The sequence below is a fragment of the Anarrhichthys ocellatus genome, unplaced genomic scaffold (assembly GCF_004355925.1).
Source record: "Anarrhichthys ocellatus isolate YVR2014 unplaced genomic scaffold, GSC_Weel_1.0 scaffold11, whole genome shotgun sequence".
Lineage (NCBI taxonomy): Eukaryota > Metazoa > Chordata > Actinopteri > Perciformes > Anarhichadidae > Anarrhichthys > Anarrhichthys ocellatus.
In genome coordinates, this window is record NW_022280041.1 from 3,488,897 (window position 1) to 3,503,919 (window position 15,023).

Here is a 15,023-nt window from a genome sequence, read left to right on the forward strand (position 1 = left end):
CAAGTCAAAAACTATAGAAATGATCCCTGAAAGTATAGTCTTAACCTTACCACTGCTCTTGTCCTACTACTAGTATGACGAACATGAGCTTCTCTGTCATGGTGCTGATGTTTAACAATGGCCTCAAGATGTTTTATACTGAGAACATGATCTCAAATGATCACAAATAACATCCAAATAAGAGCAGACACCGAATAAAATCCACATAAATCTATTTTTGTTAAGAAGATATGGCAACATTTGAAACGCACAATTATAACTTAACAGCATTTGCCACCGGAAATACATCTTAACCCTGTTTTGCTGACAGTACAGATAACAGCGTATACATGAGATTTGTTCCCACGGTAAAAGCTTGTATAAACTATTAAATTATCTATACAATATATTTATTTAGAATACCCACAATGCCCTCTGGTGGCATATCCCTCCTCAGAGCCTCTTACTGGCTACTGTGATCCTGCATGGCAGCGTGTTAGCCTCACATGCTAACAACAACAAGGGGATAACCGTTGTTTTTAAAGCCCTATTTTAGACAATCATCAATATATGTACATTAGCTAAATGCTGGTTTCACATTGAGCAAATCAACTTCATATGAAACGAATGTCACATCGGAAGAGACGAGAAAATTCCACTTTAACGTTAAGAAGTGCTAGCAAGTAACGTAGGCTTAGTGTGCACCACTGTTTGGCGTCCGACCTCAAACGAGCTTACACGATAGTTCCTTTATATGACATGACATGACATGATAAAGGCGGCATGAGGAAACAACTAGTTAAGAAATCGTTGCAAAACGTTTTAAAGACTAAACAATAACATACAGGACATATTTTAAAACGTTGTCTCACTTCAACAACATTTACAATTCTGAAGATTTGCTTTTGAAATATGTTCTGTTCATTTTATGTTGTTTTTTTTAACAAAAACTGTTTTCGGTAAATTACATGCTGGAGGCAGAGACACAAAGCCAATACCATATGGATTATTTTCAACCTTTTTGGGGATGAGTTTAGGTAGAAAAACAGAACAGGTTGTCTTAAAAGTCCAACAGTGTTTAGGACATTAGTCTTATTAAATTAGCCTATTCATTTTAAAATCATTAATACGTGGCACCAGGTGGATTGACCCAATGTGTTTATCACAAAGTTTAGCTGCAACATTTTCAAAACAGTCAAACTGAATCAGTCTATGAACAGAATGAAGAACCCGTGCCACGTGGTATTCCTCAATTAGTACGACACCAACACAGGTGCGCTAAGGCTATGCTAACCTAGCTAACGCTAATTTAGCGTACATTTACATAGCGTTAGCTGCTAGCTAGCAGTCCACCACGGCCGTGACGTAGCTAGCATTATGTAGCGTAAACGATAACTGAGCAACCGTCTGAACTTTAAGTATTGTATTGCCGCTTTAGCTTTAAATGCGACATATGTTTTTGGGTAGTTATACATATCAAATAATAATCAACGGCATTTACTCACCACCTGTAAAATAATTACCATAAAATGGCCGTCACTTAATCGAGCCCCATTGCGCATGCGCGATTGAGACAGGAAGAGAACGTTTACAAAGATCAAGTTAAACTTCAAATTGTATTATTTTCATTGTGTGCTGTTTTTGTTAAGACAGTTAATTATTTGGTGTTACTTACAAAAAGACTTGAAGATGCAGTTTGCAGTGTAATAAATCAGTATTGGAAAATAATAAAAACTATATTTGATGCATTTACTTTGGAGTATACACTTTTAAATCGCAGTTTTTCTTTCTTATGCAACACAGACTAACCGTTCTTTATGGAGCTTCTCCTAGTTGGAATTTGCTCCATAACACACATGTTCTAATCCTTACATTTGGCCTGTTTCGTCCTTTCTTGTTTTATTAAGACTGTTTGATATTAATATGTTTTTATAGTTGTTGTTTTTGTGTGGACACCAGGATGACCCCAGCACTTTTATGGAAGTTAATCAGGATCCAAATAATGAATAAAGAATGAATGAATAACAGCAGCATGTGGTATAGTAACGTGTTTAGCCTATGTATGTGTTACAGAACAGATTTCTGTCCAGAGTATTGACATGCGATGTCTGGCTGCCTGAATGGACCCTTATTGTTCCTCCAAATTCATAAATTCATCCTCTTGTCCCCGCCCCCCTCCACTTTGTTTACTCTGACGTCATTCACATGCGTCGCTCACATGGAACACCGGAAGCGACACAATAGGCATGTTTTCTCTCTTTTGGCATTTGAATCACTAATATACTGACTTTAATGTGTCGTTTAGTGGATTTCAGAAAGAAAACACACGCATATGATCACATAATTTACCGTTAGTCACAAATAACTAATTTTTTCTTTTCTTTTAGGTGATGCATCTGAGGTCAGTGTTGCAGAGGAGGGCAGCTCCAGACTGAGATGGCTCATAGTGGATCAGATGCGTGTGAGACGCAGCTGAATGGAGTCTCAGAGGAGATGGATCTGCTTCGAATAGACGTGGAGACTGATGTGGTGGAGGACAGGCCAGGGAGAGAAGCTGCACCGTTTTCTGTAGGTTTGTTTACTATTCCTTCATTTTTTTAATACATCTCTTCAAGCTTGCATGGGTTTCCAGGGTAGCAGAGTAACTATTCATTATTTGATTGATTCATTATTTTGTTAATTACACAATTATTAATTCTGTAAAATGTATTTCAAGAACACAAACATGAATTTCACGTTTCCAGAGTCATTTCAACCATAAGAATAACACTAAATGGAGTATTGCTTCTCTCAGGGCTACAGCATAAAATCTGGCTAAAACATGGAAACAGTAAGACAAAATATAAAAACAACTAAAGTGTGCAGGTGCATCAAAAACCTGAATGCAATACATCAGCCGAGTGTCTGATATCTCCTAAATGATCTAAGATCTTCTAAATTAGTATACAACTTCACATCTCTTATTTGAGAAATAATCCTGTTTGTAGATTACTTTGACTGGTACAATGCATGATTCTGTGTGATTGCAAAAGGTAAAAGTGTAGTTTGTCTTAAAATACTGTAAATGTCTGCATTGGCTTTTTAACAGAGGAACGTGTTGAGGAAGCAGCGACACTGGGAGAGGCAGCTGGCAGCGAAGAAGAGCAAGAGGAAAGAAGAGAAGCAGAGGAGGAAGCTCAACCATGAGCAGGTGTCAGGTACAGAACGAGTGAAGAGAGTCAAACACTCATTTTGCTTTCGCATGGAGATCAAAAGGGGAAAATAAGTTACACTCCAGCGCCTCTATAACCAGAACACCTGTCTTTCCTGTGTTTTTTTCTGTCATACAGCTGCCAGTGCAGATAATCCTCAGCTTACCAAACGGGTCATGAAAGCGATCACCAGAGAACGTTTAGCTGAGGCTCAGTCCACGGGGCTCAAAGTCTGTGTTGACCTGAGTATGACCGACAACATGTCTGAGAAGGTAGGGGCCTCAAAACACCATCATTGACTCTCAATAAAGCCTGTTTTTAAGAATGTTAGAGCACTAAACAACTGGTTCTGTTTCAAATAACAGTTGTACTGATCCCCACAGAGATGCAGTCACCTGTCTGCATTAATTTAAAAACCTCTACTGTGCATGTTTGTGTGGTTCAGGAGGTATGTCGCCTGGCTGGCCAGTTAAGAAGGCTGTACGGGTCGAACAAGAAGGCGACTCGGCCGTTTCACCTTCTCCTGACGGACCTGAGGGAGGACAGCCGGCTCTACAGAGAGTGCCTTCGAATGAACGAAGGCTTCCTCAACTACGCGGTGATTATTGTTGTTCACGCTCTGAATTCTCTGGTGAATATTTCAAGGGAAGGATAAAGCAGGAAATCCCTCTAATAGTAGTTGTTTTGCTTTATTAAAAGCTTTGAATACTGCAGACAAGTATTGTAAGTGTTATTTTATTCTGAAACTGAATACATACGATTGTACATAATCTGGACTGGGAATAGTTTGAATATTTAGCAAGAGATTATCATTTTATTCCCTTTTGCATGTTTATTTCAGATGGATATAACAGAAGAAAGCTGTGTGGACCTTTTTCCTCCAGAAACTGTCATCTACCTCACACCAGATGCTAAAGAAGGTTTGATGAACTTCTCAAAAGTTGATATATATATATATATATATATTAAAGTGGGGTGAGACGGATATACAGTAGCTATTCTAAAGTTGTTTTAATACTTAATATTTTTTTCTTTTCTAAGAGATAACTTCTGTAGAGGGTTCACAACTCAACAAAAAAATATTTAAGTTTAAATGCATCTTTTGGCCAGCAGGGGTCACATTCTGACCACATTCATGTGTCCATAACTGATCACTACTATAAATACGACTATGAGGACTTTAGTAACTGATGTCTTCGTACATAAACACAGTAAGACAGAGAGGTAATGTAAGGTTCAATGAAAGCTAAAAAATACATGGAAAATTAGACAAAAAAAAAGCAAAGCTACATAATGCAACATATATTCACATTCAGTGTCTTTTCCTGTTTGATTTCCTTTGATACAGTTTTTCAAATCTTTTTTTATTCCAGCGTTAGAAACAGTGGACGCTGACAAGGTGTACGTCCTCGGTGGCCTTGTGGATGAAAGCGTCCAGAAGGTATTCTACATGAAGACGGATTAAAACTACACAACACACACGTCACATCGCAGCAACTCATTCAATTAGACTGATTAGATGCTAGTTTTCTTTTCTTTTTTTAAATCGGTATATAACCCTCATTTCAGTTCAGGTCAAATAAAATCCATTAGCTGAGATTACATCGGTGGATGTGGGATATGTCATTTATTTTCTCCCGTGTCTCTTCTGCAGAAGTTGAGCTTCTTGAGAGCCAGAGAACTGAGCGTTCACACGGCGAGGCTGCCCATAGACGAGTACATGGTGAAGAAAAACAATGCCAAGAACTTCCACTCCAAGATCCTGGCTGTCAATCAAGGTGAGGAATTATTTTTAGTTTTCCAGACAACTGAAGCAGTTCTGTGTTCATTAATGATCGAGTCTCTCTCTTTGTCTACAGTGTTTGACATCTTACTGACTTTCTGCAACACCGGCAGCTGGACAGAAGCCCTGCAGGCCGGGTTCCCCCAGGGGAAGGGTTATGTTGTTGCGCCAGAGGATTGCCCGCCACATCCTGTCTCTCAGTCAGAAACCTAGCATGTGGATTCAATTTCATTCATGCTTTATACAGAACTCTTTTTCCATCCATCTCAAATACCTAAGGGGAGTTGCGACAATGTGATAAGTGCCTGTTTTTAAAAAATAGCAAACTTTTCTTCAACATTTCTTGGTATTGTGTACATTGAAACAAAAAAAATGTCATATTTTGTTTGATGCTGAATTCCAGAATTTTATAAAACGGAGGAACTTTTCTACTTTTTAACGTTCTCAGGGGTCTTTTGTTTTTTAGTTCATTAGTGAACGACAGCATTGTGAACAATGACATTTCTTTATGGTTGATGAATCCCTGAAGCTTAATCAGATAAAAATCAAAGCCATGATTATCTTTACAGGGAGATTGCTTCTTTTGTTTTCTTTGTGTGTCCCTTCAAAGATTTATGTTGTTGGAACACTGTTTGTCTCATCAGTTTTCAATTTTGTGAACCCTTTTCTGAAAGCTGCTTGTTGACTAAATGATTTAAAAGAGGCAGCCTGTGCTGGTCTTTGTACATCAACTGTTGTATATTGTGGATGTCTACTGTAATCCCTTGTTTTATCTTCTTGTATGTTTTACTGTAAAGCAGCGCCGTTGCACTTTTATAGATTTTTCAGATTGCTGATAAACTTGCTAGACTAACACGTCTGTGGTTTATTCTTCAATGGGTTTTGGTTAACATGACGGCCACGGCCTGAAAGGAGGGAGACGGAGCTGGAGAACGACCTTCATGAAGGACGTTTTCCAAAGAATGTTGGATTTGGCTCTGTACATGGCCCCAATTTACATTCCTCGTTCGCTAAGTTGTTTGAAATGTCTGATTGCCTAATTAAAGGGGAGGTTTTAATACCACAGATAGAAAAGGAATGTTGAAACAGACTTTTCATCCAAGGCACAGAACCTCTTTTACATGTTATTTCACTTTGTTTCCAATACATTGATGGTTTAATATCCATATTTTATTGTACAGGTTTAAAACATTACTAGTTTAAAACGTTTCCAGTGGGAAAGTATCTTCCACTGATTTACGCCAGAAAGCTCTTTATCCACAGCTGTTTGTTTTAGTTCTTGAGCCTGAAGGTTGTTAGTTTGTTTTGCTGGAATGTTAATGCTCGGCCTGTTGCATGGGATAATTTCGGTCATTTTTGTTTTTACTATTTGTCTTGTGAAACATGTAGTTCTTAAGAGTTTCAGATATTTTTGTGTAAATACTGTATTAACACATCTGTAAACAACTGACACTTTGCACTGAATTCCTTCTATTCACATTTAAAGAGGGGATTATTTCCCAATTCAAACTTAAGCACATAACATATCAGTCAGGAGATGAACTTACAGATAAATAACACTTCCCTCTGGCTCTTGAGACGGACACCAGCAAGTGTTTTTATAAATATCTTGAAGAAGTGCCATCACTATACTGTTTCATGAGCCTCAGCGCACTGAAACCATAGACGGGAAATGTTGCTCTGCTGGGGAGCTCCCAAAGAAAGAAAATAAATGATATCTTGAAAGACTTAATGTAGAATGTGACTGTGAAAACGTTCTGTTTCCTTAGACCCGGGGGCCAGAAGGTATCGTAAACATATTTTCTTATCAAAGCAACAGCTAACTGGGGAGTTAGAGCTCTGGTTTTCTCAGGAAAGAACTTGGCCCAATCAGGGACGAGGATAATAAATAATAGCTTTACTGTTCTCTGGAAATCTCCCACCATGCAGCTAACCCTTAACATCCGTGGGTGACGATGCCAATTACTGGTTTCACAAATAATTGATTCACATTGTTTGAAGTGTGTGGTTTGTTTCAGCGTACGTTTTGTTTTTTCGGCCATGTTAGCAGTGTAGCTCCAGGGATTGCTATAAAGTTGAAGCTGAAGCACAGCTTTTGCTGCATTTAAGTCTGATACAAGAGGATTTACAGAGCAAACGCAGCTGTAAGAATTGAATAGAAGGAAGTCTCATTTTACTTTTAAAACATATATTTATTTTCCTTTTAAGCCTCACATAGGGATTGGAATTCAACAAAGCAAGTCATGTTGCCTGGCTATTGCTGGAAAAGGCCAACACAGTGTTACACAGAAATGATGTTACATACTAGAATATTACAGATTTCATGCTACATTCAGTCATCTGCTTTCAAAAGAGGTCATACAATTAAACTTTCTACGCAGTCACACAATTAAATACCTTCTGCACACAAAGTCTTCCAACTCTTGCTTACTTTCCATTTACTTCCATAACATAATCACACACTTATCTTTCTACCGCTGAGACAATATAAATCAAGCATCAATGCATATATGGTATAACACTAACAACAAAAAGAAGTTATATAAATTACACAACCTGTGTGTTATTCATTAAAGTGAAACAGCATGGCTCATAGTTGCAGAAAGGAGTTAAGTCTAAACAGCTTTAATTGCAACATGTTTTTTAAATTTGTATCATGATATTATCCTCGATTTTTGGGAAGTGCTGCTCCCTGCTGATGACGTTGTTTCTCAAGGACAAAGGTGATCAGCTTCTTCACCCAGGAGGACCGAGGGTTCAGGCACACCTTCTCCCCGTTCGCCAGTCCAGCTCTGGTCAAAAGAACAGAAATATTACGCAATTAGAGCCACGGCAGAAACACTGATAACATGAGGCCAAGAGCGTCCCCACTCCTTCCAGGAAGCTCTGGCAAGCAAACGAACATATTCAGCTTATCTGTGAGCCAAAATCCAATAACAGTTCACATGATTGTTGTTTTTTTTTACTTACATGACCTCAATGTTGGGGCAGTGGGTCCCTTCAGGGACGAGCTTGATGCTCCTCAGGTTGTCTGGAGGGATGATCCTCGACTCCAGCTGAAGGCACCGGCAGTGTGTGTTGTAGTCTCTGCTGATCGGCGGCATTCCTGTCGTCAAAATCGACAGCCAGTGAGATTTTACCACTTTAAACTTTTGACACATACCACCTGGCTTCTCATTCTTGGCAGAGTTTTTCTAAATTACCCGTGGGAATGAACTTGAACTCCCCAAAAATGGCTTTGGTTGCTGTTTTATTTGACGGGTCAGAATATGCAGATGTTTTCAATTTGCAACCTGTCATTTCTAATCCATGAATCAAATGTTGACAAGACACTTTCTAATGGAAGTCTTTCTTCACAACCACCAGCCTTGGCGTTGTGACACTGTTGTACTGGGCACTTCCTCCTTTCTCTTGCAGTAACCTTCCTGTTCACTACAACTTAAATTCTCAAAGTCAGGGTGCGGTAAAGTTCACTGAAGTGTTTGGCTGTGTTACCGTAATATACAGCCATTACTACAACATTCATTCATTCACTTACAGGTAAAACAGTAGTGAACGTCATGCCTGCATCTTGTTTTGGTCGAATATTTTGTCATTAAAATATAGCTAAATACATTTATTGCAGGACACAATTTTGAGGTACTTTTACTTTATTTCCATTTTATGGTACTTTCTTTCCTTCTGGAATTTAGTGGAGTTTAAGTATATTGTGCTATTTACCGCTTTAAGATTAGTTACTATGCAGATTACGATTGTACGTATGAAAACACATAATCATGTAATTAAATATGATGCATATTTATAGATAAAATGATGAAATTAGCTCTTCCATTCTTCCTACAGATTTTACAACAATTATTTATTTTAGCAATATTCAATATTACAGAATATAACAATAACACACCAAACAAGATAATTCTGATAAACGAGTACTTTTACTCGTTTATTAGTACTATACTGTTATCAGTAGCTGATGGCAGTATAGTACTTTTACTCGAGTAAAGTTTTGAATGCAGATTTTTTGTTGTTGTAATTTAGTTATTTATCACTATTACTAAAGGATCTGAATACTTCTTCCACCTGTGGTTATCTTATTTTGATGTAATAAATCAACAATGTTTTTTTAGATCAGCACGTACAATAAAACGACAAAACAATAAAGCAGACATGATGTTCATGTGATGCAACAGAACCAAGTTTTACGTCTCTGCAAGTTGATTTTCATAAAACTAAGAGAAGAATACAAACTGGTCTAGGCTTAAAGTATGGTTTCCAGGTTAATAATCCATTCAGGCACAACTCTGCAGGAAACAACCTCCAACAACCCGCCATTCCAAAGTCCTGAGGCATAGTATGCTACCATTTCACAAGACCGGTCACACAGAAAGCATCCCACCATGCAATTGTGCTCTTACCGTTGACGAGGACAAACAGGGTCCCGAGAATGAGCAGGATGCAGAGCTTCATCTTGTTTGAGCAGCTGTTTGCAGACAGATATCATACAGCTGTTGGGACCGCTTATATACATTCTGCTCTCCAATATTTATGTACACAGCGATCATGTGCTCTTCTTAAACCGTGTGTGTGTGTGTGCGGGAATTATGGTTTCACATTGGTGCATTCACATGTGCAGCAGAAGGTAGTCATGGGACGGTGAGTGAAGAGGCCCCGTTGAGGTCAAAAGATGGCGTACTTGCGGTTGTCGGGCAGAGAAATGAGTCACACAGACGGAGCGTGCCTGTCTGGACGGTCGTCCAACAGCTTCATTTCTCTTCTGCTTGTCACGGCTCTGCAGACGTACTCAACTCTGTATTCTCCCTCCGACTGTGATAGAGGAAAATGATAAAAAATGATCAACAGACACTTTTCGGTAAACAAACGCAGTTGGACCTGTGGCTGCTGCACATGACACTGTGAGGTAGTTGTGTTTTACTTAGGGCCTTTGTTCTGACCTTGTATATAAAGCATAATGGAGATACTATGTGAAGGAGATCATCAGTCGTGTTGTAGAAACACAACTCTAAATGAATTATAATGAACGTCTAAAAAGGCGACTGTTTGCTAAGACATTATACCTTTAACTGTGGGCGTGATGTTTAGCTCGTTGTGAAGTTGTTAAGATTTGAGGCCCCAAAAAAAAGAGTGATTAATTCAGCTTTATGTAGTTTGGTAGTTCAGGGGATGAGTTGTTGTTCTTGATCTATTTTCAATTAGCATTGTGTGAAAATCCCCCCAAATTTTCAAAACATGCAGATAAGAATGAAAATGAAAAACATTTCAGTTCAGTTATGTGTCATTTCTATTTTAGTTCACAATGTTCAAACTGTCATCTGGTGTTTGTTTTTTAATGTTCAACACTTTCATTTCAGTTTTATTTCACAATAGCACCCACGATCACAATGTGTATCATGCTGAATTGGGTAAACATAAAAGTAATTCCTGTAAACTAAAGCATCCATTTGTTTGTAAAGATAAGTAAAAGAACACCATTGTATAAGCTGTGTGCGATCACAACACTCATTGGGGGACAATTAAATATATTCATTTTTATGATATAAACCAGTCATGATTGTTAAAAGATCTTATGTGGATTAAGATTAACCTCCATCCACACTGCTGCAATCTGTTTGTTTTGAGGTTAAACTGATTAAATGACACTAAAGTCTCTTATTTTGCTAATTAGTCAGGAAGTTGAAATTCCATAATCGGAACATGTATTTGTTCACCAAGTATCATGAGAAACATATAATATAATAAGTGACAAAGAAAACAGCTGAAGTCCTCTTTTTGATGACAAAGTGCTTTCTGAGAAATATTACTCCCTTATGATTGAAGGCACGTGTCTTTATCAGACGTCGGGACATAAATGTGGGATAAAAGTGGGTCATCAGGCGAAGCCTCAAGGGCACATGACCGTAAAAAAAATGTAATATTACAGTATGACTCCGCAAAATTGTCATCTTTTGAAAAACAATCTTGGAGACTTTTAATGGGAATTTTACAACCCAAAGCACAGAATGACTATAATATTCCACATACTTTGTACAGTGTATCGGTTAAATATAAATGCCGTAATAAATGAGACAATGACGATCCTTTTCCAGTTTGTTCTGTCCTTAAGGATGGAGAATACTTGAATTTTACGACGCTGTCATGGGCTAAAAGTTTGTTTCTATTGATATAATGTGACTTTGTTATTCATGTTGATTGCAGACCAAAAGCAGAAACCTGCTTGGGGGCAAATATGATTTATCAGCATTGTTCCAATAACAATTGCAACAGAAGGTGTCAGTGGTGATAGATTTGACACTTTACTTCTCCTTCTTCTTAGAAAGCATGACAGCAAGACAGACAGACAGCAAGACAGACAGACAGCAAGATAGACAGACAGACACTAAAAGAGACAGCAAGAGTGACTATTGGTCTGAAAGCGAGACAGACAGACAGACAGACAAGAAAACAACATTGTTGGTCATTCGGTCCACCACTTTGGTCCAGACTGAAATATCCCAACAAGTACTGGATGAACGGTCATAACATTTTGTTAGACATTCACGGTCCCCAGAGGATAAACCCCAATGACGTTGCTGACTCCCCTGATGTTTCATCTAGCACCATCAGCCAGTTAACATTTCTGGTTTTGTGTGGAATTTTTAATAACTAAACTCCATTGTTGTGATTTATGACCAAATACCAAACTAATGGCATTCCCATCTGCTTCAGCTGTATTTTATATTTATCGCCAATTGGCAATTGTTAGCTAAACATGCTTAATGTCAGCATGTAAGCATCGTCTCTGTGTGCTGACGTTAAGCTCATTAAAGCCTCACAGAGCTGCTAGCGCTGCTGTAGACTCTTGTTTAGTCTCTGCGTTTGTCCTTTAGATCTACTGTTGACTGTGATGTCTCAACGTAACTGGAAACCATTTCACTGGCTGCTTTGAATTGTTATTTAAAATAAAATGCCAAGATGTCTGTTTTACAATCCCATATATTTATTGCAGTTTTTCATTCCTTCATCTAGAGTGTCAAGAGTCAGTGTTGTACATTAAGATGTCAGCCTTAAGGAAATACATACAGTATGATGTGTACACACAAAAATACAAAAATATTTGTGATATAAAAAAACATAGTTCACATTTACTATCATTTTTACTGACCTTCACATTATCTGCCAGCTTGAATTACATCCCAAGCAATGCTTTTACAGAGAGTTTGACAGCTTGCTAAAATATGTAGCAAATACAATGCAGTCACAGTAAAAAAACAAACACTTCTCATTCACCGTGGATTGAATCTTAAGGCAGTATTTGACGTACATAATACCAGAGCACCTCAAACATGCACCCTGTTCGTCCTGATGAATATTCTGGCTAAGGACACTTCCCTGACTTCACAAAATGTCTCCTAAATGTGACAACGCTAAATTATGGCTGCTGGAGTATTAGACATTTCACACTTTTACATCTTACCGTCACTTTTAGCTCCCAGTGTGCAAAGCTACGAAACAAGTGATGTGAAACAATCTCATCTCTGCAGGAACTGCACCATCCATACCCTTAATTTGGTAAGGTGTGCGAAAATACAACTTGGATACTTCAGTTTAATTGCAGTGATGATAAACAGTTTTATAATGATGATGTTGGTGCTACTTTGGCCAACACTGGGGCTGATGTTGTGCTTGTTTTGGGGCTGGTGGCCCTCATCTTATCAGCACGGAGTGCCCTCTGCCTGTAGAGAAAGCACATCATGTTTAACCTTTGATTAGAAAATGTCATTCATCTGAAACAGTGGTTGGTTTACAGCCTTTTCTTTGGCTTGTGACCCCTTAAAATGAAGCTGTGTCTACTTGTAACTTGATTCTATGTATTCGTTACACTTTGACACTTAATTCAATGCTAGCACTTAAGCAGGGATTCTCGTTATTTTGGCCTGTCACCCCTTAAAAAATATGCCATGTCTACTTGTGACCCCTTAAAAAGAAGCTATGTCTACTTGTGACCCCTTAAAAAGATGCTATGTCTACTTGTGACCCCTTAAAAAGGAGCTATGTCTACTTGTGACCCCTTAAAAAGAGGCTATGTCTACTTGTGACCCGTTAAAAAGAGGCTATGTCTACTTGTGACCCCTTAAAAAGATGTTATGTCTACTTGTGACCCCTTAAAAAGAGGCCATGTCTACTTGTGACCCCTTAAAAAGATGCTATGTCTACTTGTGACCCCTTAAAAAGATGCTATGCCTACTTGTGACCCCTTAAAAAGAGGTTATGTCTACTTGTGACCCCTTAAAAAGATGCTATGTCTATTTGTGACCCCTCATCAGCAAATTTAAACAAACTACACTAGAAAGTTGTATTGCGGAAATGTTTTTTTAAAGCTTAAAACTGCTTATTAGAAGCCTCTAGCTGCCTAAGTAGTTGCAGGATAAATTACATGTCACTTCCTCCGTCTTCCATACGCACTGACAGTGATGTCACACTTATGTTGTTCAACCTTCCCGTGCACTTTATTTGGCAAGCTTTCTCTCATCTAATTACATCAGTTCACGCTGTGTTGAACAATTGGCGAATGAAAGTGCACCATGTGAAGAAGAAAAGCTTTGCACTTACTTTTGTTTTCCTAGCAGGATTAATTGAGCGAATTCTCCATTGGGGTCAAGACACCCTGAGCTCCCGTCTTTCAGTGTGACACTAAAGGAGAAAGAGAAAGCTTTAAATGAAAAACAACTCTATAAACGCACACTGCTATTGGAAAGTCAACAATTATCCACAAAAACGACTATGTGGTCTATTTGTTGTTATACTTACATGACTTCTTTCTTGCTGCAGTATGGACGAGGCTCACACACTTCTACATGAGCGATGCGCGAGCGCAACACGGCCTGGCTTGTTTTTACACATCGGCATTTCAGAATTGCTGGAAAAAAATTAAGACAACAGTGTAAATATTCTATGGACAGCCAAAGTCCACCTTTCATATTTTACTGTTATTTTAAGCCCAGCAAAATAAACACAGAGAGGGAGATGTTTTTAGTCAAAGTTGACCTCAATAAAAGCCTAAATGCATAAATACAGCTTTTTCATTTAAAAAAAAAAAATAGCACACTTACACTTTGAAGTGCAAATGGTAATGCAGGCCAGGAGAATGATGCACCGGATTGCAGTATTCATCGTTGTCTTAAATGGTGGAGGTTAGTGAGTTATCTTCAAAGATGAATCCCTGTGGCTTTTCAGTGTGGTGATGTTGTCTTGTCAGATTTGATGAATCTCCCCCCTGCTGTGTGTATTCTTCTCTGACTGTGCAGGAATATGAGCCCCATGTTTTCTGCTCCTCCTTTTTATACCCTTGCAGTTGTGAGGACACGGTTTCCAGAGAAATTCAGAAAGCCCTATTGCCTCACTCTGAAACGGAGCCAGCTTTTGTTATCTGATCATCTTTCCTCTGAATCAACTGTCGATGTCACGTTTCACTTCCTGCGTGTCATCTTCGTTGTCAATGCTGCTATGTACAGTATATGTACTACGTTAGCAGTTTATACTTATGTATCTGCCCATTCAAAATAAACCTAATCAAATACTTCTATTTAGAAATACGTAGAGGTAATTAGCCATGTCGGTTATATATTTGGCAACAGTTTTGAATTAATGCTGTTATAGTAATAGTGGAGACCATCTTTGACAACTGAGCAAACTCCATCTGCTGAGGAAGACTGCAAGATGTGATGGAAAGCTCTGGAAAAAGCTAGTAAATGGACCTCTTGTAAAGATACGTTCTTGTCTAACTGCTCCCTATTTTCCTTTGATCTACATTGAACTCGGGTATAACGTAACAGGTTGGAGCAATACCGAGTTATTGTGTGTTGCAACATGCTGACATGATGGGAAACACTCGAAACATATCTTGATGTAAAAAACAAAAGACTTCCAAGTAACTGGCAGTAGAGTAAAGGAGGATGTGGGAGTGTCAATGTGTGTGGGGGTGTTAATCATGTTGCAGTTCAGCCTAGAGTTCAGCCAGGAGTTAATCATTCAACCTCACACCTCGATAGTGACAATGATTGTAGAAGAAGAGT

At 38.5% G+C, this 15,023-nt stretch overlaps 3 protein-coding genes across 3 annotated transcripts; 1 reads left to right on the forward strand and 2 right to left on the reverse strand.

Annotated features, from left to right (window-relative positions):
- Positions 1 to 2,304: 2,304 nt before the first annotated feature.
- On the forward strand, positions 2,305 to 5,851 carry trmt10b (tRNA methyltransferase 10B). The gene is made up of 8 exons (XM_031851352.1): positions 2,305 to 2,547; positions 3,068 to 3,176; positions 3,309 to 3,442; positions 3,616 to 3,768; positions 4,012 to 4,090; positions 4,544 to 4,611; positions 4,825 to 4,948; positions 5,030 to 5,851. The coding sequence occupies exons 1-8, from the start codon at positions 2,416 to 2,418 to the stop codon at positions 5,164 to 5,166; spliced, it is 936 nt and encodes a 311-aa protein (XP_031707212.1). The 5' UTR covers positions 2,305 to 2,415; the 3' UTR covers positions 5,167 to 5,851.
- A 1,296-nt stretch (positions 5,852 to 7,147) lies between these two features.
- Positions 7,148 to 9,450, reverse strand: cxcl19 (chemokine (C-X-C motif) ligand 19). The gene is made up of 3 exons (XM_031851443.1): positions 9,369 to 9,450; positions 7,924 to 8,059; positions 7,148 to 7,745 (listed from the first exon to the last, which is right to left on the reverse strand). The coding sequence occupies exons 1-3, from the start codon at positions 9,418 to 9,420 to the stop codon at positions 7,616 to 7,618; spliced, it is 318 nt and encodes a 105-aa protein (XP_031707303.1). The 5' UTR covers positions 9,421 to 9,450; the 3' UTR covers positions 7,148 to 7,615.
- Positions 9,451 to 11,931: 2,481 nt separating this feature from the next.
- LOC116385301 (C-X-C motif chemokine 3) lies at positions 11,932 to 14,237 on the reverse strand. Its single transcript, XM_031850620.1, has 4 exons — positions 14,061 to 14,237; positions 13,759 to 13,867; positions 13,561 to 13,641; positions 11,932 to 12,683 (listed from the first exon to the last, which is right to left on the reverse strand). Exons 1-4 carry the CDS (start codon positions 14,119 to 14,121, stop codon positions 12,581 to 12,583), a joined length of 354 nt encoding a protein of 117 aa, XP_031706480.1. The 5' UTR covers positions 14,122 to 14,237; the 3' UTR covers positions 11,932 to 12,580.
- Between the last annotated feature and the right edge of the window lie 786 nt (positions 14,238 to 15,023).

Coding starts and splice junctions, on each gene's coding strand:
- cxcl19 (XM_031851443.1), bottom strand. CDS start 9,420: ATGAAGCTCTGCATCCTGCTCATTCTCGGGACCCTGTTTGTCCTCGTC. Junction 8,060..9,368: donor CCTGTTTGTCCTCGTCAACG/GTAAGAGCACAA, acceptor TTTTGACGACAG/GAATGCCGCCGATCAGCAGA. Junction 7,746..7,923: donor TGCCCCAACATTGAGGTCAT/GTAAGTAAAAAA, acceptor TCTTTTGACCAG/AGCTGGACTGGCGAACGGGG.
- trmt10b (XM_031851352.1), top strand. CDS start 2,416: ATGGCTCATAGTGGATCAGATGCGTGTGAGACGCAGCTGAATGGAGTC. Junction 3,769..4,011: donor AAGGCTTCCTCAACTACGCG/GTGATTATTGTT, acceptor TGTTTATTTCAG/ATGGATATAACAGAAGAAAG. Junction 4,949..5,029: donor GATCCTGGCTGTCAATCAAG/GTGAGGAATTAT, acceptor CTTTGTCTACAG/TGTTTGACATCTTACTGACT.
- LOC116385301 (XM_031850620.1), bottom strand. CDS start 14,121: ATGAATACTGCAATCCGGTGCATCATTCTCCTGGCCTGCATTACCATT. Junction 13,868..14,060: donor TACCATTTGCACTTCAAAGT/GTAAGTGTGCTA, acceptor ATTTTTTTCCAG/CAATTCTGAAATGCCGATGT. Junction 13,642..13,758: donor TGCAGCAAGAAAGAAGTCAT/GTAAGTATAACA, acceptor TTTCTCCTTTAG/TGTCACACTGAAAGACGGGA.